This window comes from Lontra canadensis, unplaced genomic scaffold (assembly GCF_010015895.1).
Source record: "Lontra canadensis isolate GAN:19392208 unplaced genomic scaffold, GSC_riverotter_1.0 scaffold1, whole genome shotgun sequence".
Taxonomy (NCBI): domain Eukaryota; kingdom Metazoa; phylum Chordata; class Mammalia; order Carnivora; family Mustelidae; genus Lontra; species Lontra canadensis.
This window is the reverse complement of record NW_022630995.1, coordinates 36148906-36173748: the sequence shown is the minus strand read 5'-3', so window position 1 is coordinate 36173748 and position 24843 is coordinate 36148906. Positions and strand designations below refer to the sequence as shown.

The 24843-nt window shown below is 46.4% G+C and overlaps 1 protein-coding gene across 5 annotated transcripts in view; it reads left to right on the top strand.

Annotated features, from left to right (window-relative positions):
- The window catches only part of TBC1D1 (TBC1 domain family member 1), a 228717-nt gene that overhangs the window by 118939 nt on the left and 84935 nt on the right, over positions 1 to 24843 (top strand). For 4 of the 5 annotated variants that reach the window (XM_032853533.1, XM_032853541.1, XM_032853525.1 and 1 more), the window contains 6 exons: positions 2946 to 3037; positions 9717 to 9827; positions 16644 to 16772; positions 18426 to 18512; positions 21888 to 22168; positions 24029 to 24190. In XM_032853533.1, coding sequence (XP_032709424.1) covers positions 2946 to 3037; positions 9717 to 9827; positions 16644 to 16772; positions 18426 to 18512; positions 21888 to 22168; positions 24029 to 24190 — 862 coding nt within the window. The remainder of the gene's footprint in view (positions 1 to 2945; positions 3038 to 9716; positions 9828 to 16643; positions 16773 to 18425; positions 18513 to 21887; positions 22169 to 24028; positions 24191 to 24843) is intronic. The other variant, XM_032853540.1, reaches the window with a different exon arrangement.

The following is a 24843-nucleotide window of genomic DNA, read 5'->3' as shown; positions in this document are numbered from 1 at the left end:
AATGTAGAAACATTCTTGATAGCATAATTAGAAGTTTGGGGATTTGCATGCCTGATGGGAAGCATTTCTTAGGTAGAGCGGGCACAGTGTTATAGACATACTAAGGAGGGGAGATGGGTCCTTTGTTGGGGAGCTGCTGGTTTCATGAACACTTTGAGGCCCTTGCTGTCTGCTGTCATGTGTTCCTAATAAGTAGAATGAAGTGGTTTATAAAAGCTCATTGTGTGTTCCTATAAGCGTAGTGCTAATAGGAAGTCAGGTTTTGTCCAGGAACTCCATACACTGGGGAGAGGACTAATGACATGGCCACAAAAAGAAAGACTTAAATACTGTTTCCTTCATCAAATGATTTAGTCGGGTTATGCCCCAGGATTTATAAAAAAATACAATCTGTCCAACAGCGGTGGTGGGACACACCACTCCCAACATGTAAGACGAGCAGCTCTGCTCGGGCCTGAATTTGAACTCTGAGCAACTCTTAGCAGTGCTTTGTCTAGCATTTTGCTTATTTTAAAGTTGGGCAGAGCATTTTGGGAATTCGTAGAATGAATTTTATGTTCACTAAGAAGAAAAACAAGTTGAGCTGAGTTTTCCTTTTGCCGTCTAAGTAAGTTTGCCTCTGGCCAAGCAACTGCTCATCAGAGCCCCCTTAATAAGAGCCTTTTCTGCACCAACAGTGTGAAGGTGGCCTCACTGACCACCGGGCTGGAGGGATTAGAGTTTTGGAATGCCCTTGACTCTGCTCACCTTTTTCTCTATTGTTCCCTGCATCCCTTTCCCCCTGTAAAGCCTTTAGGCCTCACATGGGGGGTGCCACCTTCCTGCTGCAGAAACCAGCCAGCAGTGCCTGAGGGTGTTGAGAAGCCGCTGGAAGGTTCACTGTAAAGGTGGAGTGGAGAGCCAGGCCTGGGACCTGGGCGGCAGGGGTCAGAAACCTGCCCTGCTGTCTGAGGTGGGGCGAGGGACTTTCTGAGGTAAGGCGTCCTGAGGGCAAGGATAAAACTTGTCAAAGAGTCTCCTCACCTGAGCCCCCCCCCCCCCCAATATGGAGAATTTTCTGTGCCATGGCCTGATTGTTAGAAGTGTACAATCAGTCTGTTGTGCAATCAGTCTGTTACGCTGTTAGTTGTTGTACAATTGGTCGAACTTTGCTCCGAGCTCTGGGGTGCTCTCCACATGTGAGCGTTTCGTCAAACAACACACGTATGTCCTGATAAGATGCTTATGACATTGTGTCAGGGACCTGTGGAGAGGCTTTTGGTTAACGATGATGGTTCCTTTCGCTCATCAATTTAAACACTCTTTTGAGTCAATATTTAAGTAGTGCAGTAAAAAACCACCCCTCTGTTTCTCCAGCTTGTCTGACCGGCCAGCTTGCTGGAAGAGTACCTGGATTGCGTTCTGGCAGTAGCCAGCTGTCTTTTTGGCACTGTCACCGCCTCTGCGGTCACGTTAGTACGGAAGCCACCTGTGGGTCGGGCGACTGGACTCTCTGGGAAAGGGAGGCAGCGGAGAGTTCAAGAGCTGTCTGTGGAGGGAAATGGACCTGGTTCAGAGTCTAACTCTGTCCCTCACTTAGCCGATGACCTAGGACAAAATACTGGACTTTGCCTGTGCCTCAGTTTCTTCATATATACATTGGAATTGCTTAGAATTGCTAAGAATGGTGCCCACTCGGATTGTTTTGAGGGTTGAGGGGATGCACGGAGTGCTCAGTGTGGTGGCAGACCAGCCACTTCAGAAGTGTTGGCTTTTATTTTTATAGGATTTTCTTGGCAAAAAATAAAGGGAGGTGGGGGCTGCTGGGAGGGAGGACGTCCTGGAAGCTGAGATGGGCCCAGCAGAGCTGTGAGCAGGGTGGGGGCTCTGCGTCCAGTAGGGGTCGGGGGCTGTGGGGAGGCGGCGGCTCATCAGCCTCCTGACTTTGGAGAGTCACCTGGCTTCTCTCGACCTCAGTGATGTCACCTCTGTAAAAACAGGCTTGATTTCTATGTCCCGGGTCCAGACTTGAGAGGCAGCCCCTCCTGGCCACACTCAGCCGTGCAGATGCGTTCCCAGTGTTCTCGGGGCAGAGTGCAGCCTGGCACCTGCCCCGGGGGAGGGGGGTGTGCAGCAGGTGCGTGAGCTGAGAGCCGCCCTCAGAATGAAAGTGCCCGGCGACAGTGCTCCCACGGTAGTTGCTCAGCAAACCCTTCCATTCTAAATCTTCTCGGCAGGCGTAACATTTCTCGCTTGGCACCAAGAAAAGGCAAAACAGGATCTAAGCCCTGTTTGCGTGAAGAAACAACTTTCCGAAGCATCAGTTTCTCGTTGGCACTATATCGTGACTGTGTAACTTTTCCTCAAAATCCTCTGTAATGGTAATTAGATGGGCTTAGACTAGTAGGAAGCAAGTGGTGCTAAAACGAAGGTGGGTAGCTGCGTGAGTCAGTCTGCAGGGAGCCGACTGTGGAGGGGAACATGATAGGGCAGCAGATGTTTTCCCTTGAGTTGTCCAGTTTGTATATAAGTACTGATGCAGACAGTGTTCTGATTGTGCGAGGTGTTCTAACACGGAACGGTGGAGAAAAGAAAATTCGGAACTGCAGAGGCCTGAGATGGGGTCCAGCGTGGTGGTCTTTTGGCGATCACGTCAGCTCTCTGGGTCTCGGTTTCCTCAAGTGTAAAATGGGGCTAACTTGATTGTCTTCACCAGTTGTCCTCAGTGTTAACTGAGGCAGGCCTGGTGTCTAAGACTGTGCCTGGCACGTGAGGACTCAGCTAAAAAATGTTAGCTGTCATCATTGCCATCACGAACGTTATGACTCAGTAGAATGTCCGGAAAACTTTGGAAGCCTGGAGTATGTAAGGACGTGAAAAGCCCGAGTCGGAAGTTTTACTCTGCCTTGTGACTTCTCCATAGTGTGTTTTCATGTCTCTCTCTCTTTTTTTATTTTTCTTAACAGGAATGAATTCTTCCAAAACCAAACTAGAACTCCAGAAGCACCTGACGACATTAAGTAATCAGGAGCAAGCAACTATTTTTGAGGAGGTTCAGGTAGGGCACGAGTTTCTAATTGCTAAACTTAAAGCAGAGCCGAGCAGCTTATCTGTGAGATGATCCCAGCTGGGAGGAGGCGGACCTGGTTCCTCCTGGTTTAGGCTCACCAGCCCCGGGCAGGGGCCAGGTCCGACGCAGACTCCCACCGGGTCTTGGTTTTCACGGTGAATGTGACTAACCCGGAGAAGTCCTGCCTTAAAGAATATTTTGGGATGAGAGAAAGGAAATTGCTGAGTGGAAAGAGCCTGCCACCCTGGAGAAAGATGATGTGGACTTTGGTCCCAGAGCATACCTCTGCCAGCCCCTTCCCGCTTGGGGTTCCAGTCCCAAAGTGTGGGAGTGGGCAGAGACAGCATTTCGTACGTAAGCTTGGTCACTCACTGTTTCTCCCTTCGTCCTCAGTGTTGGAAAGGAATGGAGATAATGTTACCTACTTACAACTATGTATCAAGCCTAAATATAAAAACAAAATACAAAACCAGAGCCAGGCTTGTCGCTGTACTGGAAACTCGCTCTTGTCCTCGCACGCAGAGGCCATGTAGCTCGGGAAATGACGCTGCGTGTGCCGGCATGCCTGGACTGTGTTCATTATGAATCTTTAGTGAGCTCATCGCAGATTTCATGTCCACTTTGGCCAAGGGCCATCTTCTGCAGTTTCCTGGCACTTTTGTAGGGAGGAGAGCACATCAGGACGAAGAATATCTTTTTTTTTTTTTGTGGGGAGGGGAGTGGCAGGGGTCCTGCAGAGGAGTCATCAACCCAATCTAGAAGGACGACAGCTCTGGATGGCGCGTTCTCTTGGCCTCCTCAGTGGCACGGGGCTGTACACACAGGCCCCTGGCCTGTTTTCTGGCAGGAGTGACACATGTTCGGACAGGGAAAGCAATGGAAGGTTTTTCAGTTTCATAAGTGGCTTAGATTATAGTTTTCACAGTTTCCAATTGCCTTTAAATTTTCTTGTTTTCTTCTGAATCGACTTGAAACAGGCTACTTTGTTTTTTTCTTAAAGGATCTTTAGAGTTCTGAGTACAGAATACTCAGAAAACCTTAGTGCGATTTGTACTTGGAATTCATAAATGGACGGGCAGTTTGCTTCTGACTCTAAATGCATTTACGGCGGAGGCTGGGCCTTTTCCCTGGATGCCGGTCTGCTTGATGGTCCAGTGTTAGCAAGCCACTTTGGGGGACATCTTTACAGCAAGCTCAGGAGCTGCACATTCCTCCCCTAACGTGTGTTTCATTTTTTATTCAGACAGCACTGTGTAGCCATCCCAAAACAGTGCCATGACTCAGCGTAGGCAATAAGTGTTCTTTGGCAGTGAGAAATTCCTAACGGATGTGATTCTGAGATTCCCTTTGACCCGTTTAAATTTTTAGACAGCCAGTGCATTATGGACAAGAGACTTTGTAGAGAAAAGTGATGATACAGGGTTGTTGTTTTTTTTCCCTGTTATTTTTAAATGCACGCAGTCCATATCTTGGGGCCCCTATGTGTTGTTCTAGAAGGCTCTGTAACTCGATTGGCTTGAAGACCAAAGGGAAGTGACACTGGGCGTGAAAAGCCAGCGTTTACTTTGTCCTCCATCATTGTAAGCGCAGCTTCTCCTTATGTGATACAATTTGACATGGATATCTTCTTCTAATGGCTTGGGGGTTTCCATTGAATTATTTTCAATGGCCATTATTGGTTTTGTTTTGTTTAGTTTGGTGTTGTTGTTAGAGGAATTTTTTTAAAAAGAGAATTTATGAGGGAGAAGCAGGCTTCCCGCAGAGCAGGGAGCCCAATGCGGGACTTGATCCCAGGAGCCTGGGATCATCACCTGAGCCGAAGGCAGATGCTTAATGACTGAGCCACGCAGGCACCCCCGTTCTTGGTTCTTATAAAACATTTTATAAACCAAGTTTCTTTCTAGGTAGGAGTGCCTGCTAATGTGTTTGCAAATTATACCTTTCAAACAGATCATAGAAAGGTGGCTTTGCAGTGTCAGGAGCCCTTTTGTAAACAGGAAGGTTAATACGTTCCTTTGTACAGTTTTCCTGGAGGGTAATTTATTTCTGAAGGGTTCTCCAAGGGCAGACCTTCATAAGACAAGTGTAATTACGGTTGAAATGAATGGTACGTGATTACTTAGTTAAAGAATACATAATCAGTGTTTTTGTGAATAAATGCTTAATGCAGAGAAACAAGGGCAGACCACACAGGACACAAAGAGTAGAAACCCGTGGCGGCCCTGCACGAGTCGCAGGAGGTTATCGCTGCCACATGCGAGCTGACTTTGAGAATGCTGAGAGAACTCGGTGTCTGATGAGCCTGGGGGCCTGTGAACCCTTCTGTCGGGGGACTTGTGACACTTCACAGCCATTGTTCAATTGATGACCTTCTGAATCGCACTGTCTTCAGGCACAGGCACATCTCACCGTGCAGGCAGCCCACGGCGTCCGGTGGTCGGTCCCCTGCAGTGCTTTCCACTCCAAGTAGGGCTAGCAAAGGAGACGCCTCACAAGTCCAGCTCCGTCCTGCTGAATGAGGGTATTTCAGAGAATGGCTGAACCAATACTAGTAGATAAAACAAGTCGATTCATACTCAGTGTGGGGGGGGGGGGTCAATGATGGATTAAAGAACATGATTTTTCACAAGTTTTAAGGATTAATAGAGGAGCTCCCCCTCCCCGACTTTGTGAAGAATATCAACTTTGTTGGATTTTACATGGCTTTAAAATTATTTCCTCGAAGATTTGGTTATAACTTTGTAAGAAGATGTCAGAAAGCAGTGTCCAAGTGAGCATTGCCGTTTCAAGTAGCACCCGCAGAAGTTCGCAGACTCTCAGCATTCTGGTACTCATCAGTCAGCATTGGGAATTCAGTTTTCAGTCCCTCTGATGTCCAGCTCATAGGTCTTCTCATAGAAATAAGGTCAAGAAGCATGTGGCAGAGTTGGCTTTGTTACTTATAACAGGCGATCAGTTGTTTTGTATTTGTTTAAATGAAATCTAATAGGAGAAAAGCACTCAGATCAGTGGTGTGTGTATTCCAGTGAATTTTTATAAGACGAATACTCCTGTGCAGCCAGCCAGCACGAAGATTAAGAAATAGAGCATTTCCAGCTCCTCAGAATCGCCCCTCCCCCCATGTCCCTCCCCCACTGGTATTACCCCCAGGGACCGACTGTCCTGACTTCTGACACTGCGGGATTTTTTTTTTTTTTTAAGATTTTATTTATTTGACAGAGATCACAAGCAGGCAGAGAGGCAGGCAGAGAAAGAGGGGGAAGCAGGCTCCCCGCTGAGCAGAGAGCCCGATTCGGGGCTTGATCCCAGGACTCTGGGATCATGACCTGAGCCAAAGGCAGAGGCTTTAACCTGCTGAGCCACCCAGGTGCCCCAGCAGGATTGATTTTTTTACAAGCAAGTTCATTTTTAACTGCAAAGTGATGCTGTCCAACTGGATTCCCCATCATTTTCCTCAGACTTGTCTCTCTCACTAATGAGTGTTTGTAAAATCAAATCACCCATACAAAGGGGTGAGTTGCCAGGTGGAGGGTGGTGAGACACCTTGCTAATCATTTGAACTCAATAGAAGAGTAGCCCCAATCACCTTTTAGTTATTTTAAGGAAGGATTTATTTTTTGGCATTGTAGGACATCGTGGATATGGATTTCTGAACTTAGTGACTTTCCTCTGATGTTTCACAACCTCATTATGTATATCTTCCTCTGCTTCAGTTTCTAATGCCTGTGACAATACGTGGTGCTCATTTGTCTCATTTTCTGTCCATCTGAACTTCTTTCTTGTATATTTTGAGGAAAAGAAAATGTCTTTCTCTTATTCCTGCATTTTTAGCCTTTTTTGAGACTTTGAAATAAGCAAGTGCAGTTTCTCCAAGAAAAATACACATTTTCCTGTGAGAACAGCCCCAAATATTTAATTGTTATGGAAGAAGGAATGGTTCTAACTTTTGGGTGTCTGTTCAGAGGCCTCCCCTAATTCCCGTGTGTTCCTCTTTCTTAGACTTTAAAAAGAATAGACTTTATTTTTTTTACAGCTGTTTTAGTTTTGTAGAAAAAGTAGGTAGAATATAATATAGAGTCCCCATATGACCGCCCATACCCCACCCTTACCCTTAGGCCACTTTCCCTATGATTAACATCGTGTCTGTGTCTTAGTGTGGAACATTTGTTACTACTGGTTAGCCCATATTGATACATTATTAGTAATTGAAGTCCATAGTTGACATTAGGGTTAGCTTTTACTGTTGTACATTCTGTGGGTTCTAACAAATGCATAGTGGCATGTACCCACCATTACAGGATCAAACAGAATTGTTTTTCACTATCCTAAAACTCCTCTCTGCCCCTTCAGTTCATTTCTCCCCCTCCAGCAAACCCCAGGCCCCTGCTCATCTGTTACTGTCTCCATAGTTTTGCCTTTTCCAGAATGTCGTACAGTTGGAATCATACAGCGTGCAGGGGATTGGCTTTCACTTAGCAACATGCATTTAAAGTTCCTCCATGTCTTTTCGTGGCACGATAGTTCTTTTTATTTTACTGCTGAATAATAATCCATTTTTTAAAAGATTTTACTTATTCATTTGAGAGAGAGGATGCAAGCAGGGAGAGGAACAGAGGCAGAGGGAGAAGCAGACTCCCTGCCCGCTGTGCAGGGAGCCCGACACCGGGCTCCATCCCAGGACCCCGGGGTCATGACCTGAGCCCTAGGCAGGTAGATGCTGAACAGCCTGGGCCACCCAGGTGCCCCTAATATTCCATTTTATGGACATGTCACAATTTGTTTATTCACTGTTGTAGGACATCTGGGTTGCTCGTAAGTTCTGGCAGTTATAAATAAAGCTGCTATAACATTTGTGTGTTGGTTTTAGTATGGACGTAAATTTTCCATTCCTTTGGGAAAATTTGAAGCAGCGTGATTTGCTGGATTGCATGGTAAGAGCATGGTTGGTTTCGTAAGAAGCTGTCAAACTGGCCCCCGCAGTGGCTGGTCATTGTGCAGTCCCACCAGTAGTGAACGAGTGTCCCTTTTGCCTCCTGGGCGTGTAGATTCACAGTGTGTGTGTCACCTCCTTGAGGTGCTCGGTGCGAAGTTGGGATTGTGGTGCATGACTATTCTCTCCTTTCTTGAAGATCTAATGGGAACTTTCTTTGGAAAAATGCACTTGTTACATAAAACATGTAAAACTTCATAACATCGAGGTTTGCTGCTTGGAATCGATATTGAGAGCATCTGTTCTAGGATATTTAGTCCTGACATCTGAAATTTAAAGAACAGGAAATCCTCAGTGAAAACAACTCGTTCTAATCATTTACTATCTTTTCCTTGAGTCATAGGAACAACTTATCATTTCAAATGGTCTTTTTTTTAAAGAGCAGGAATACCAGAAGGTCTGGGTTGGTGTCCCCTTTGCTTCCAAAACCTGCGACACGCAGGGTGAAGTCATGGTTTCTAGGTTAGCTCAGGGAGGAGGTTTCCAGGAGTGGCCTTGATCCAGACTGGATGTCTGTAAAGTTGACTCATTTATTACCACCTTTGTTCTGAAGGGCAGGCTGCAGGTTTGGAATGGGGGTGGGGAGCAGGAAAATGGATAATCACCATTATGAAAAACACATTTTCAAGGCGCCTGGGTGCCTCAGTTGGTTAAGTGTCTGCCTTCAACTCAGGTCATGATCCCAGGGTCCTAGGGCTCGCACGCTACCCGCTGACTGGCAGCCTCTCTTCTCAGGGCAGAGTCTGCTTCTCTTTCTTCCTCTCTCCCCCCTGCTCGTGTTCTCTCTCTGTCTTTCTCTCTCACTCACTCTCAAACAAAATCTTCAAAAACCCATATTTTCAAGGTTTATAGACTAGCAACTTTGTATGTCTTCAGAATAACTTTTCATTTTTCCGAGAAAATAATACATTAAATACATGGCCTTCTAAAAATGAACCCTGATGTTTTAGATCCAAAGAATTTGGGACCTTGGAGTTTATTTGGTGCATAATCTTTCTCTGGACAGATGAGGAAGCTAAGATTGCAATGACTCACCTTTGGTCACACTCACAGGCAGTATCCAGGACCTCCGTATCCTGATTTCTGGTTCAGTGTGCTTTGCCACTCCCTGTCTGAAAAGTAAAAGATGTAGGGAGAATTTCCTTAAAAAAGAAGGGAAAAAGAAAAGTGACTCAGTGCCATGAAATATTGCGTGCAAGTTTATGCCTTGCGGGGCTTGCAGAAAGTGCTTCATGCTGACCAGCACATTGGCCATGTGGGACCATGACCCTGAGCCAGTTGCTCTTTTCCTTTCCAGTTCCCTAGCCCGAAAGGTTTATAAACTTGTAGCTCGCCACTGTGGCTCTTGACCTCTGGATGTTTACACTGATTTTATTCTTTTCTTGTTGACAGCTTATTTATTAAATATTTGTGCTTCTGATGTGAAGTATTTATTTTAGGTATAAGGACGTCAAAGGTCAAAAGCTAAATCTGGCTCACGGGGCTCCATTGTCCCATTTCAAGACTGGTGTTCCTGTCTAGCTAGGATCGTTGGTGCCCCCTAGTGAGGTGATTGGGTAAAAGCACCCATTATAACGGGCGGATGGAAGCTGTTAGCATTTTCAAAGGCATGGTTTAGCAGTTTTGTTGACAACTAAAAATAAATGTATTCTTTCTTTCTTTTTTTTTTTTTTTAAGAAATCAAGACCAAGAAGTGAACAGCGAGAGAATGAATTGATCATTTCTTTCCTAAGATGTTTATACGAAGAGAAACAAAAAGGTCACATCCATATTGGGGAGATAAAGCAGGTATGGGATTTTTTTTCCTTTTTTTAAAATTTTACCAGGACGCTGTGTAAAATGGAATCTTGAGGATTTTCTCAAGTTCTGAAACTCTTTCTCTCCCTATGTTTTATTTTTTACTTGTTGCACACGTAGGGGAAATTTGGAAATATTTAGACTGTGTTTGGAGGCAGTTAGGAAGTTGGCGTCAGCACCCTGGGGGTGGGGGCGGAGCAGGCTCTCCCAGCAGAGGGTGGGTGTAGAGCTGCGAGAATGAAGTTTAAGAGCAGATACTCCTGCAACGAGCTACTTGACCTGCAGGGAGCCTGTCTGGGTCATCTCCCTTCTCTCCCCGGGAAAACGGGAATGACCTTGCCTCTCTGCCTTCAGAATTCCTAAGGAGCCTGTTCCCTGGAATGTCAGTACTACGAGGATGTAAGGTAGCTCCCCTGACCTGTCAGGGGCAGCGTTAGAGAGCCTGGCTTACGTGCTGGCCACATACCGAACCGGCATTAATGCTGTTCTGCGTGGTAGAGGTCCGGAATCAGCTTGCCTTCCTCTTCTGGCCATGAGCATTGTTCATCTTTTCTGTCTCGGGGTGCCGTGTCCGAAGCTGGGGCTTGCAGCAGGTCTGTTCTTTGAAGAGCTCCGAGTCTGGGATTCCGTGCACATGGTATCACGGATTATGTTTTTATGTCCTTTAGACTCCCTGTAAGTCAACTCATGATAACCAGTGGAACTTCCATGTGCATTTTGTAATTAAGTTCCTTGTAGGTCAGAAAATCTAGGAAAATATCACTGAAAGATGTTCAAAAAATTCCTTAATTTTCCAAAAGTATATGGTTTTTTGGGTTTTTTTTAGGATGTTATTCTGTATTATTGGACATAGAGCATGAGGGGGCAGAGGGCAGAGGGAGAAGAAGGTTCCCTGCTGAGCAGGGAGCTCAACATGGGACTTGATCCCAGCACCCTGGGATTATGACCTGAGCCGAAGGCAGTCACTTAACTAACTGAGCCACCCAGGCGCCCCAGTCTTTTTTGTTTTTTGGTTTTTTGAGAGGGAGAGAGGGAGAGAGATTGAGAGAGGGAGAGATTGGAAAGGTGGGGAAGGGGCAGAGGGAGAGAGAGAATCTTAAGCAGTCTCCACGCCCAGCACAGAGCCTGACATGGGGCTCCATCTCACAACTATGAGATCATGACCTGAGCCAAAACCAGGAGTTGGGCGCTTAACCGATCGAGCCGCTAGGTGCCCACGTTGCCTTTTTATAAAATGCCTAACTGCCGTGTTCTACAGGGGCTTTAGTGCTCAGTGGCAAGCCCCCTCCCTGTAAACATCTCTGCTTTTCTGGTCACCTAACCATGATGCAGTTTCATTCTCCGCAGATTTCTACCTTACAGTTGACTGTGGCAGTCAGGTACCTTTCCTGAGCTCACAGCCCTCAAGTACAGTGTCTGACACTGTTCTTCGTCTCCTTGGCCAGCCATAGTGTCTCTTAGCAGGGGCCCTAACACCTGTGCGTTGTGTGTGTGCTCGTCTGGCCTCTGTCGGTTCCCATCCCTCCCCTCCCAGGACCGTGTGGGGTTTCTGGGCTCTCCTGTTCACGTGGGTGGGCCACCCAGCCCTCCTGACAGTGAATTCTCTGTTGCTTTTCAACTTCTTACTTTGCTTGTTTCCACTCCTTTTTTTTCCCCCTCTTGCGCTATTAATAGTTTTTTCCTGTTGTAATTTTCTTCCCTAACTTTTCCCCACTGGAAATTGACAATTTTGAAATGATTTAGAATTGCTAGAGGGGAATAAAGCATTTATGCTGGATGGAAAGTTTTGACCTAAGTCCAAACCGATATTTAGGGAACAGAGAAGTACCTTTATGATTTGGGCATAGTTTAGCCCAGTGAAATATATTTAATTTTTTTTTTTTTTCCACTTGAGAATTTAAGTCACAGCGTCCAAGCCTCACAAAGCACTTTCCAGCTTTTTCTCTAGAGTTTCCAGTGCTTTCTCTAGAGGTTTCTAACCCTTTAGTTGCCCAGCAGGCTCATGTCTGCGACTGTAAAGAAGTTGCTCTGATCCCCAGTTGTGGTTGGGGCTCCCCCAGGCTGGACACCCGCTCAAGCTCTGAACATCGGGCTTTTCAGAGCAGCTGCTGCTTTTAGACGGGTCAGATGGCGCTGTGAGATTCACCAGTCGATTCCTGCTCTCCTTTTCTGCTCCCACATAGTTTAACTACGCTAATGTCGATTCCATTCTTGTTGCACCTGAAAATTCCCATAGCCTTTGGATAGTGTTACGACTTGACCTAGAGAGGAGTAGGACCATGGCCTTAGCAGTGAACTTCTGTGGCCCTCTGGCCTTCGAGTGTTCAGAAGACGCTGAGCACAGACTCAGGGCGGCACTGCTCCGAGCCAGTGGTGACGCTCTACGTGCTTTCTAAACGCTAAAATGGCAGCATTGGCTAGCTATCAGAGGAGCCATTTTTTATAAAATAGAAAACCTGAAGGATATTTTGTTCTTATGGGAAATGAAGAATCGCTTTGGGCAAAGACCTGTAAAGTAATAAAGTTAGAAGAGTGTCACATTTTAGTCAGCGGACATATTGTTTCTACTTGTCTGGATAGAGCTGGTGCAAAAAATTAAGAATATTGAATCAGCTGCCACTTAATATTTGCCACGTACCAGAGTTTGAATTTTTTGCATGAGCAATTCCAGTTTTTCTACAACTTTTTTGAGGCAGGTGGTGTAATACCGTTGTTGGAGTTGGGGATGTGGGGAAGAGGTCAAGCAGCGCGTCTAGGAACGGCAGCCCATGTCACAGGTCTGGGGGCGATATCTTTTTTTTTTTTTTTTTTTAATTTTAAAGAGTTTATTTATTTATTTGACAGACAGAGATCACAAGTAGGCAGAGAGGCAGGCAGAGAGAGAGGGAAGCAGGCTCCCTGCCGAGCAGAAAGCCTGATGTGGGGCTCAATCCCAGGCCCCCGGGACCATGACCTGAGCCGAAGGCAGAGGCTTTAACCCACTGAGCTACCCAGGCGCCCCCCAAGGGCGATATTTTAATCATTGTGCTTTTTAGGAGCTTACCTAACAAAATCTAATGTTATATAAACACTCACCGATTTTCCTGGGTCAGTTTTCCAATAGAGGAGTTTTTTTCTGACATTTTATTTTGAAAAATTTTCAATCATGTAGAAAAATTGGAGGAAACACACAGCAAGCATTCATATGCCCACCGTCCCGATTATAGTGTTTGTAGCGTTCTGCAGTATCTGCGTTCCCATATATCCATCCATCTCTTATTTCACCTTTTTTTGGGATGACTTGTAACTTTCGGATACCAGCGCCCTTTATTCCTACACACTTCAACGTGATACAGTTAGTCACGATACAACGTGACACAGTCATTTTTGGAGATTGGCATCCTGTACGTTTCACAGATCTGGAGTGTCCTACTTGTTGAGTTTTGAGATCTTCATACGTTTGGGTGGCCTGGCCCAGGACCCATCAAGACAGAGAGCGTCCTCTTTCACCCCGGAGTGTACCCCCCTACCTCTGCCGGTCCTCACCACCCCTCCCACAGGCAACCACAGTTTTGATTCTTTATACCATAGATTAATCTTGCCTGTCCTAGAACTTCTGCAGACGGAATCAGAGAGTCTGTACTCGTTCAGCTCCGGCTTCTTTCACTTGGCCTGTTCGTGTCCTTGTTCATGCTGTTGCATGGATGAGTCGTTTTTTCCTTTTTGTTCCATGGGCGGGCCCCACAATTTCTCCTGTCATCCTTGGGGTGGATACCTCGGCTACTTAACGGTGCTCATGGTTACAAGTAAGGCTGCTGGTGGGTGCGCCGTGGCGCCATGGGATGGTGGATTCTGACTGAGAACATCAGTGTAGCCGCAGAATTGAAAACTTGGCTCCAGACTCCCGTGCACAGAATTCCCCTGTCTGTCGTGGGCTGGGCAGTGTGATGACCGCGGTGCAAATCGCTCTAGCTCCCCAAACTGGAAACTTATTGAAGAACCAGCATCATCTTTGAAGGAGAAACGTCTAGATGCTTATTTTAAAATAAACAAGGAATATACTTTCTAAACATGAGTTATTTTCTAATTATATGAGAATTGTAGACCTGGAGAAGCATCTTGTTAGGTGGGAGGGGAGAGCGGAGGGAGCTTTGAACTCAGGTACATTCTTATGGTCTGGTTTCAGAAAAGAAGTGCAGTTTTTCTTGTATATACTTTCTGCTGTGTGCTACTGGTCTTCTAGCCAGTGTTTTCTTTATATATCCAAACAGTCCATTCAAAATGCTTCTACTTTATGGAAACTTGTGTGGGGCTTGAAAGCAAGCCCACGACTTCTTAACTATGTGGGAGAACTGATAGTGGGCGAGTCCCAGGCAGGTCCCCGAGGGCCCTGTGTGGGTCCCAGTGACAATGAGGAAGGCACCTGCCCGTGGTGCCTGCTGTGGCTGGCACTTAGTCGGTGTCTGCTGTGTAAGTCTGTTGCTTTGGGTACGTGTTTCCCACGGGCCTGCCTGGTGATCATTGCTCGCTCACTCCTCCTCCAGCAAGCAAGCGTGAAGTGTCCAGAGTGGGCTCAGTGTACTCTGTGAAAACACAAAGATAAATGACGGTCTCCCTCGAAGGAATTTCTAAGCAGGTTGTCATTCTCTTAATGCACGTTCTAGTTCTCACAGAAGTAAAACTGATGACCGCATAAAGCCAAAAGGTAGATCTTACCAGGGCTTTTTCTTTCTCTTTTTTGCCTTGAAAACTGTGACATTCATTGATGAATTAAGAATTCATCATTTCATCTTGCCGTTTGTGACGACGTGGATGGAACTAGAGGGTATCATGCTTAGCGAAATAAGTCAATCGGAGAAAGACAACTATCATATGATCTCCCTGATATGAGGGAGAGGAGATGCAACATGGGGGGTTAAGGGGGTAGGAGAAGAGTAAATGAAACAAGATTGGATTGGGAGGGAGACAAACCATAAGTGACTCTTAATCTCACAAAGCAAACTGAGGGTGGCTGGGGGGAGGGGGTTTGGAAGGGGGGTGGAGTTACGGACATTGGGGAGGGTATGTGCTAGGGTGAGTGCTGTGAAGTGTGTAAACCTGGCGATTCACAGACCTGTACCCCTGGAGATAAAAATATATTAGATGTTTATAAAAAAAAAAAGAATTCATCATTTCAAAGAAGACATGATATCTTTAACCATCAAGTAGCTAAATAAAATAAAAAATGCATAGTCACATAGGAATCAGGGGAAGACAAAAGACACGTATACCCATCAAATGGACAAAAATGGAAAAGTCTGACCGTGCCATGTAGAGGCAAACTGCAACTATGAATTAGTATCATTTAGAAGAGAAAACCTTGACAGTATCTGGCCCATGTGAAGACACACAGACCTGGTGACCCGGCAAGGCCATTTCTAATTATTTGCCTTGCAAAAACTTTCACATATGTGCTAAGGAGCTATGTTTTGGAGAGATTAGCCCAGTTGCCTTTGTAAAAGCACAAAGGAATCCGTATTTAAGCACAGGAACATGAACAAATTATGTTGTCATCCAGTGAACTACTGCACTCTAATTAAAGTGAGTGAATCAAAGAACATTTGTCAACATAGACGAATCTCAAAAACTACAGTGAAAGACACAAGGTAGCTATGGGAGGGTATTACAGGGCGATCGGTTCATTTAAAGCTTCAGCTACATGTAGACCGTCACGTGTGTTTTACGGATACGTACACGTTTGTGAAGGTAAACGGTACGAGTTGACGAACACCACATTCAGGAGTGGGGCTGTTTGTGCGGCTGGAAAACGGAGGGTGGTTCCAGGAGGCGTCAAAGAGGTCTGCACCGTGTTCCGTTAAGCATGGGCAGCAGTGGCTAAGACATGCTTCTCTGCGGCTCCTCAGCTCTGTGGCCTCGGACACGTCTTCACCTGCCGTCCCTCAGCTCCTGCACCTGCAGACTGAGGACACATGGGAGCTTTCCTCACGGGCTGCTTCTGAGCTTCAGATGAACCAACACACGTTAAAGCCCCGAGAATAGACGTCAATAGACGTCAGCAATTGTGACTCTTAGCGGCTGTCCGGGCTCCTCGCTGCTCTCAACTCGTGCATGTGTGCTTGGCCAGAGCTGGGGGGCGGGGGTGCAGATGCATGTGTTGTCTTGGTCAGTGAGGGGGGGGGATAAGTGTGGTTGCAGGGGGAAGGGGTGACGGAAGCCTTAGGTGGGGCAGAGGCAGAAGTGGAGAAGACAGAACTCCACAGAAAGTGACAAAGGGATCGACTTAGGGTTATGGAGTGGATTCTTGAGTTGATTAATTTAATCTGTTCCAACCTCTGAAATTCCCCCAAATGCAAGTTACCCTCTGCTTGGCAGAGCTAACGCTATCCACCTTGGGCACCAGCAGCTCTGCTCAGAGCTTACACGGTAAATTACCTGTTTGCTCTGGCAACAAGGCATTCGGATTAGGTCCTGAGGTGGGTCTGAATTGACAGAGGAAGGACCCAAGGCGAGGAGAGAGGAAGTAACTTGTCCAGGGCCAGTAGTGAGTGACATGACTAATGCCGACCACAGAGCCCGAGCTCTCGAGCTTGGTTAACGGAGTGGTTTCCACATACATTTCCTCGTTTTGTTTGGAGCAATACTTTCAGGCAAACTGTTTCCTGGACTTGCAGCCTTGCCTTCGAGGAGCAAGTGAGAGGAGGTCACAGAGCCAGAATAGTGGCCTGGGGTCAAAAAGATGCATCTGAGAGATCATTCCTTTGAGAAGGAAGGAAGGAAGCCAGCAAGCCGGGAGTGACTGACTTAACTTTTCATTGTTTCACTTTTTAGACCTCCCAGATCGCAGCAGAGAACATTGGAAGTGAGTTACCTCCGAGTGCCACTCGATTTAGGCTAGATATGCTGAAAAACAAAGCGAAGAGATCTCTAACAGAGTCTTTAGAAAGTATTTTATCCCGGGTAAGTAGCATAATTTCTCCTAAGTTAAAATCGCTTTTTAAGAGAACATAAGATTCAGTTCCTTGCCTTTAAAAAAAATATATTTCCTTTGAAGAAATCTCTACACTCACTGTGGGGCTCACCCTCATGACCCTGAGAGCAGGAGTCACGTGCTCTCCCAGTGGGGCCGGCCGGGCGCCCTCATTTCTTTGCTTCTGTGCCGTCAGTGTTTGTCATAAAGTACAGAAGCGTAAAAACCTTTTTAATGTCTTCTCTATCTTAGAGCAAGGTTACCCACACTTTAGTTTTTAACTTGGCTTAGGTTAAAAGAAATTTTCTTACAAAGCCTGGTATTTTTGTTTCTCAAAAGGATGTTACTCATTGGCCAGTCTCTGTGAAGAGCACAGATTAGATGTAGTAAAGCGTGGGTCCCCTCGTCCCTAAGTGCCACCAAGCACAGCTTCAAAAGCCATTCACCGTCGGCCATGGCTGGCACGAGTCTAGGCCTCTCTGCAGCTGGCCATTGAACTGTGGCGCTCCGGTCATGTGCTTCCCACTTCCTGTTTTTGTAAATAAAGTTTTGGAAACACGGCTGTATGCATTCATCTGCCTGTATTCTTAGTTTGCTTTTGTGCAGAGCTGAGTAGTTGCCACAGACAGTATGGCCCCAGAGCCTGGGAGATTTAGTATCTGGCCCTTCACGGACATGTTTGCAGACTGCATTCTGCAGGAAGAGTGAAGGAAACATAGGTTTCCTTAGGAAACCGATCTAGGAGCTCCCTAAGAAATTTCGTGCTCTGTACTCCCCACCCCAGTGAGTGGAGATGACCTTTGATGGCACGCCTAAGAAACCTGAGTTTGATTTTCTTTGAAAGTTTCACGTCTTTCTGGAGCTTGGAATATCTTACAGGGTTTGTTAGTTTTTATTTTTTTCTTTAATTTTATGATATACTCCATTTGAACCATGCTTAATTTTGTTCTAGTTGAATTTTATTTTGTTTGAAGGTATTTCTCAGAATTTTGCAACATCCTTAGAGATAATTAATGACAGTCCATGTACAAAACCAGGTGGCCACCTTTGAGAGCTCCTGAGCAGATAGAACGTTGTCTGAGTGTCCTGTCACTGCCCAGCGGTGACAGCTTGGGACTCGGGAGACAGGTGTTGAGCCTGCCTGCTTTAGCACTTGCTTTTCTTCAGAGACAGATTGTCTCTCCTTCCTGCCTGTCATCCCTGCCAAATGACTCATCTGCATGGTGTTCAGGAACATTTAGGTGGTTGCACTATTAAAAAAAACAAAACAAACAAACAGAAATGTTGAGTATCTTTTTTTTTTTTTTTTTAAGGATTTTGTTTATTTATTTGAGAAAGAGCGAGAGAGAACATGAGAGGGGAGAACGTCAGAGGGAGAAGCAGACTCCGCGCGGAGCCGGGAGCCTGATGCGGGACTCGATCCCGGGACTCTGGGATCGTGACCTGAGCCCAAAGCAGTGGCTTAACCCACTGAACCACTTAGGCACCCAGAAATGTGGATTATCTTAATGCACATAGGTGCTCCGCAGCTTTTCTCAGTAGATGCATTTTTCCCGAGACTGTTTAAATAGACCAAGCTGCTTCTAGCTGACGCCTTTGCAGCAGCCTAGGGGATCCTAACTTGACTGCTTTCCTTTCTGTAGGGTAGCAAAGCCAGAGGCCTCCAGGAACCCTCTGCCAGTCTGGATCTGGACAGCTCCACGTCTAGCACTTTCAGGAACATGAGCAAAGTAAGCACATTTCCCTTTCTGTGACCCCTGAAGAAGTCAGCAGATGGGTCATCTGTTCATCTGCTACCTGCATAGCCTACAAAAGGACCCCAGGGAGCCCCGCGTCGTTCGTCATGACAAGTTTGGTGCCTGAGAATCCTCGGCGCAGGGGGGAGGGTCTTGCAATTCTGTGACTGAAAAGTCTCACGTCACGAAACAGTGGCCCTTCCATAAGCAAAGAAGCGCGGTCACAGTTTGAGATCCCTGAGAGCCTGGGAGGTCATTTATCACAAAGCACCTAATGAGCTTCTTGGCCAGTACGAAAAATAATTGCAATTAGGAAAACCTCCAGAGTGGGTTTGTGAATTGCATGAAGTTTACAGCTTGAATACTTTGACCCTTTGGCTGGCTTTATGATTGTGATTAAATATTACTGATCTTATGAGTTAGACAACTAAGCTTCGCCCGTTGGGTCTCTCCCCAAGCACAGCCTCATGGTAACGGGCAAGCCAGCAGTTCTCTTCGGTAACAAACCTGTGTCCGTGTCCTTGTTTCTTGCTTTCTAGACATTTAAGCAGCCTCAACTTTTTTTAACCACCAGGAAGTGAGTTTGGGGTGTGTGCTGGGGGGGCCAGCTTTCCTGCTGCTACCAAAGCCGCTTTTCAGACGCACCAGAGACGCTGGCTGTGGGGAGCTGTCTCCTGACCACACAGCTCCGAAGTTCTCCTGAGTTTCCTCCTGGGCATGTGACTTCCAGAGCGCTTAGACCATGGCCACAGTGAGAAACTCATTTAACACTGTGACACGATTACACACACACACACACACACACACACACACGTGCACACTCATGTCCAGAATTAAAATCGCCCCAAACAGTATTTACCGTAAACAGCCTGTGACATACACTGTTCCCTTTGGTTCTTTTTAATTTTAAAAATGTTCGTGGCAGACCAAGAAGATTGTTCCTACCACTTGCAGTCGACCCCTTGAGATACACTGCCTTGGAAGGGGCTATTTAAGTTCTCAGGCCTACTGTTAATGGGATTCCAGCAAAAATCCAGCCTCTGGCTCAGGAGGCTGGGGTCGGGGCGGGGAGGCTGGAATGCCGCATTTGTGACAAGCTCCAGGGTGGCATGGGTGCTCTGGGTTTGTGAACTGTCTCTGGGTGGGGCAAGGCTCTAGATACCAGTCCTCTGAAAAGGATTTTCTATGTTAAAATCTAGTGGGATGGAGCGTCATCTGACTTCTGTCCACCATATACTGGTTCTACCGTACAGTTTACTTCACATTTGGAAACAGTTTATGGTTTAACAGATGTATGGGACAAAGCTTCTGTCCTCAGGAGCTCACCTGGGAAGTGAGACACCAATGGCAGCAGCATCAGAGTATGGAAGGAGCCCTGAGAGTTAGACTAAGAGATGGCGAGAACGTAGCCATCCCAGGAGCAAGGGAAAGGGTGGTTATTTTGGATCAGTGGAACCAGAGAAAGCGCAGGAATGGGGGCAGTGGTGCTTCTGAATTAAATTGTAAAGGCTAGGCATTGCACCCGTGGGAGTGGACAGGGAAGAGGCTTTCCAGATCTTTGCAAATAAAGATACTGTGAAGAAGTTCGTGTCACTCAAGTGACTTTTCCAGAAGTCTTACTGCTTGTTTTGTATTCTTCTCCGAAGCACAGATCTAGGAAAATACACGAAGTTTGAATTTGTATAATCTGAAGAGAAGTGCAGCTTTCAGAGACTACCTGCTTGTACTGTGTGTGGGAGTATTTTTTTTTTTTTAAAGATTTTATTTATATTTCAGAGAGATCACAAGTAGGCGGAGAGGCAGGCGGGGGGGTGGGTGGGGAACAGGCTCCCCACAGAGCAGAGAGCCCGACTTGGGGCTCGATCCCAGCACTCTGAGATCATGACCTGAGCCGAAGGCAGAGGCTTTTCCACTGAAGCCACCCAGGCGCCCCTGTATGTGTACTTCTTTACACATCTTTACTTTTTTTTATCCTGAGATTGAGAAACTGTTGTAAAAATAATCTGTTTTACATAATTGGATCCCTACCAGTAGATTGATATCTAATTGTTGAGGAACATCCAACTGGCCCTTTTAGGTATAAGATTAAGGATTAATTCCTTCATATAATTTGGAAGGAAGTTAGGAAGAGTTGAGATGAACAGGTTTGCATAATGGAGGTCGTTTGCTGTGATGTACTGTCTTAGACAAAATTTTAAATCCTTAAAGGGTCTTTGGAACGACAGAGTCTTGAAGAATGAAAGATTTCAGCTATGTTTAAAGGTAATTAATATTTTGTAGTGTGTTGGGAATTAAATTTTCCTAATTCCTACAAAATTAAGTGTATATAATCTCTCCCTTCAATAAACATGTATTTCTAAAAGTTAAAATCCTTAATACATATCATCTGAAGAGCATTCAACTGTCTAGCAAATGAGCAGATAGAATTTAGATTCTTCAGTCCATCATTAGATGCATTCATTTCATTTTACTCTTTCCATGTGATTTACTTATCCCCTCTAGCAGGTTCATCGGGGCAAGCTGATACACTCCCCCCTACCCCCTATTTTATGGTCTTTGATTGGAGAAGAATATATTGGCCTCCAACCATGTCCTGGGCACAGTGCTAAGCATAGAATTGCCCGAGTACTAGTTCATCTCTTCGAAAAAGTGTACATCTCCAAAGACTGTGGTATTATTGTCCTGCTTCTCAACGAACGCTGGGGTTACCCCTCAGTAGCTTCATTGAGTACCTGATACAGTAACTTATGTTTGTATAACATTTTACAGTGCACTTTCACTTGGATTACCTTGCCTAATTCTTGAAACACCGTGAGATAAATTTTCTCTCTTCCCTTGTACAGTTGAGAAAATTGGGATACAGAAAGAAGTTAAATGATTGGCCCTGAGTTCTGGCAATAAGTGCCTAAAGGGAGATTCTTCATTTTCTAAGAATAATATAGGATATAGTTTTTAGCCTCAGGATCACCAAGTTAAATTTCAGCATTAGATCGAAGTTAGAGTGCCTTAAGAATGTGGCTAGAATGTGTGAACGCACTTGGCAGAGATAAAGAACGTCTTGGTTGGTGTGAACAGTGCAGACAAGTTGTGTGGGTTCAAAGCACCGTAGAGCTTTTACAGGGAGAAAGGGCTGTGCGCGGCTTACCTACAACAGCTCCGTCCTCCCCCTGGGCTGTGGGCAGGTTTCCCCTCTGGCCAGCAGCCCAGGGTTTGGTCTCTAAGCAGGCACTTACTGGGCCTTCATGTCCTTGGATTGTGGGTGGCCTCTAGATGGCATTATGATCAGAGGTGCTTACGCATCGGAATGTTTTCCTGCCCCTGGGAGGAGATTCCCGGGATGCGCCTGACCTCTTGTCCCTCTGCCGCCAGGAGCCGTCTGGGTGTGAGAGAGAGGCCTTGCCCACCCTTGAGAGCTCCTTCAGGCTCCAGGGCTCCTCGGAGGACCTGTCCAGTGACCCGGAGAGCCACCCCGCAGAAGAGCCCGCCCCTTTGTCACCCCGGCAGAGCTTCCGAAGGCGCGCCAACACCCTGAGCCACTTGCCTGTGGAGTGCCAGGAGCCTCCGGAACCAGCTCAGGGGTCTCCGGGGGTCTCCCAAAGGAAACTTCTGAGGTACCACTCCGTGAGCACAGAGACACCTCGGGACCGGAAGTAAGATTTGTTTAAAAATGCGACTGTTGTATACATAGCTGGGGCACATCCGTTAGCCACCGGGTATGGGCAGCCCAGGTATCGTGTGGGGGGACAGGCTTGAGTCAGGGTGTACTGAGGGCTCACGAGCTAATAACACTCGAAGGTGAGTTCTGCTCCTCCCGTAGGAATTCTATCTCCATAAGAGGCTTGTTACTTGTCCAGGAGCCGGTACAAGCATCAGGAGGAAGCAGATGGGAAGTGGCCCTCAAAGGGGTTAGGAATCCTCTGGACAGTGTGTGAGGTGGGCGTGCTGGGACCTAGCTGCCGGCTTTGGTGCCAGGCGGCAGAGGGGCAAGCTGGTGAGTCCTCCTTGGCAGACCCGGGACCCTTCTCTGCTGGAACGGAGATGCAGCATCCTGTCCCCAACAGAGTGCGAGCAGCGACCTGGCTGCCTCTGCTGCCCGCTTGGCCCGGGGTCCCGGGGTTGGCTCGGTCCTGAGCTGTTGTGACCCGGGCACATCTGCTTCTCTGGGTAACCAAACCAGCATGGATGCTGCCTGAAATTTCCTGCAGTGTGAGAATTCTGGAGTCCGCTATCTGGATTTACTTATTTTAATAATTTGGCTCGAATGAGCAGTTGGAATTTCCTGGTTGTAGAGATGGGTAATCCGCAGGGGAGCAGAAGATCTCCTGGCTCTTTCTGGGGTCCCTTGGCAATTAACTGGACCCTAAGCAGTCACGGAGTTACCTTTAAAAATAACTTCAAAAATCTTTTAAAATCCCTCAGTGTATAAATATACGGGCCACGCCTGTGTAGAGCTGCCATTTTCCTGGGACTGACATATGTCAGTGGGGGTCATGCACGGATTACGCAGAGTCTGGATGGAGGTTTTGGCCAGGTTTTGAGTGAAGAAATGAAACCATCTGAAGGACGTAGCAGAACCTCTCCGCTGGTTTCCAGTCAGCCATGGAAAATAATTATGATGGTTTTCAAGAATTCAGCTGCATAACCATGATCCCAAGGCAGGACGCACGCTGAGAGCTAGTGTTAATATATGACCTCTCAGAGACAACAGTGTAAGGCGTTATGGGGTTCTTGCCATGTTCTTCAAACCCTGCATACCCATGCTGCTTTTCCACCTCTCTGCCATGTCCCCAGTCCTCTGTTTCGAGCGTTTTCTGTGATCGTGGACGCACTCCTGTCTAGAGATTCCCAGTTCTCTTGCTCGGCCTGCAGTTTCACACAAGCGGAGGTGGTAGGAAAGGGGTATCCCTGACAGTACATTTCCCTTCTCACCAAAAGTGCAGCTTCCTAATGGACCTTGCTGGACAGGGGAGGGTGGGGAGAGTGAAAAGATAACCATCTCCCTCCCTCCCTCCCTCCCTAGCATACCTGTTTTGCTTTTTGCTTCCTTATGAACTCCTCATTTATGCACAAGAAATGAAACCTTGAGTTCAAGGCAGGTCATTGTTCACTTTAAAGAGAAATGTATTTTAAAAACTATGGATTTTGTTTTGCTTTCCTTTGCTTTTGGTTTAAGTAAAAAACGAAAAGAAATTGCTATCAGTTTCTAAAAAGCGAAGGGAGGAAAAAGCACTCTTGGGTGCATACACGTATGAAAATGGTCAAGTATGACTTTTCACCCTACTTTTTTTTTTTTACTGAAAACTACCTTTGCCAATGAGACAGTGGATACGGAAGAGAAGTGAAGAGCCATCCTCTGACTATGACAGCTGCTGTTGAAATAAGCGGACGGCAGCCTAACCTGCTCTGGCCTGTTTCCTCTGCATTCCCAGTCTGCATCCCCCCTCGGGGGTCCCCTTGGCTCCCTTCCTCTCCCCGCTAATCGCCCTGCCTTTTCTCTAACTGCTATTTAGTGTGAATCATCCAGCTGTGGGCGAGTCTAGAAGTTGCTCAGGTCAGTCTTCAGCTCCTGCTCCTCCGCCTCGTCTTAACCCCTCCGCCTCCTCGCCCAATTTTTTTAAGTATCTAAAACATAGCTCAAGTGGAGAACCAAGTGGGAATGCTGTGCCAAAGAGGTGAGCATACTCATGCGGCAAGTTCCGTGTCGTTTGTCTTCCCGGGAAGTTTGCACAGAGAGGATGTGCGGCATGGCCGGAGAGAACCCAGGGCCACCGCTTGTGTGTGTGTGTGTGTGCGCTTGTCTGATTTGGTTTTACTAGTTTCAGTCTATCATCTGAACTGACTGATTTACTATTAATTTTACTATCGATTAATCACTCTTGCCAGGTCTTCACGTCAAGCCATTTTGTACGTACTTATCTCTGCCCGTTGTACGCACGTGCGTACACACACGCGCGCACACAATTTAACAAGAACTGTGTTTGATCTTTTACACTGCGATTTGTGCCAAATCAAAAATGTTCTCGTGAATTTAGGAAAATTATTTTTTTCCAGTTCGAAAGGAAAAGTCATTTTGGAAGATGGACTGATTTTTTGTTAGGTTTTTATTTTTTTTTTTGGTGAGAATGCTTAACATGAGATCTACACCCTTAACACACTGTTGAGGTGCATAGCACTGTCTTGCTAACTATGGGCACAGTGTCGCACAGCAGATGTCTAGAGCTTGTTATGTTGCACGACTGAATGGACAGATGTTTTTGAATTAGTTCATTGACTCCATTCATTTAAGATAGAATTTTATTGACTGAATGCAGAAGTTAAATCTCAT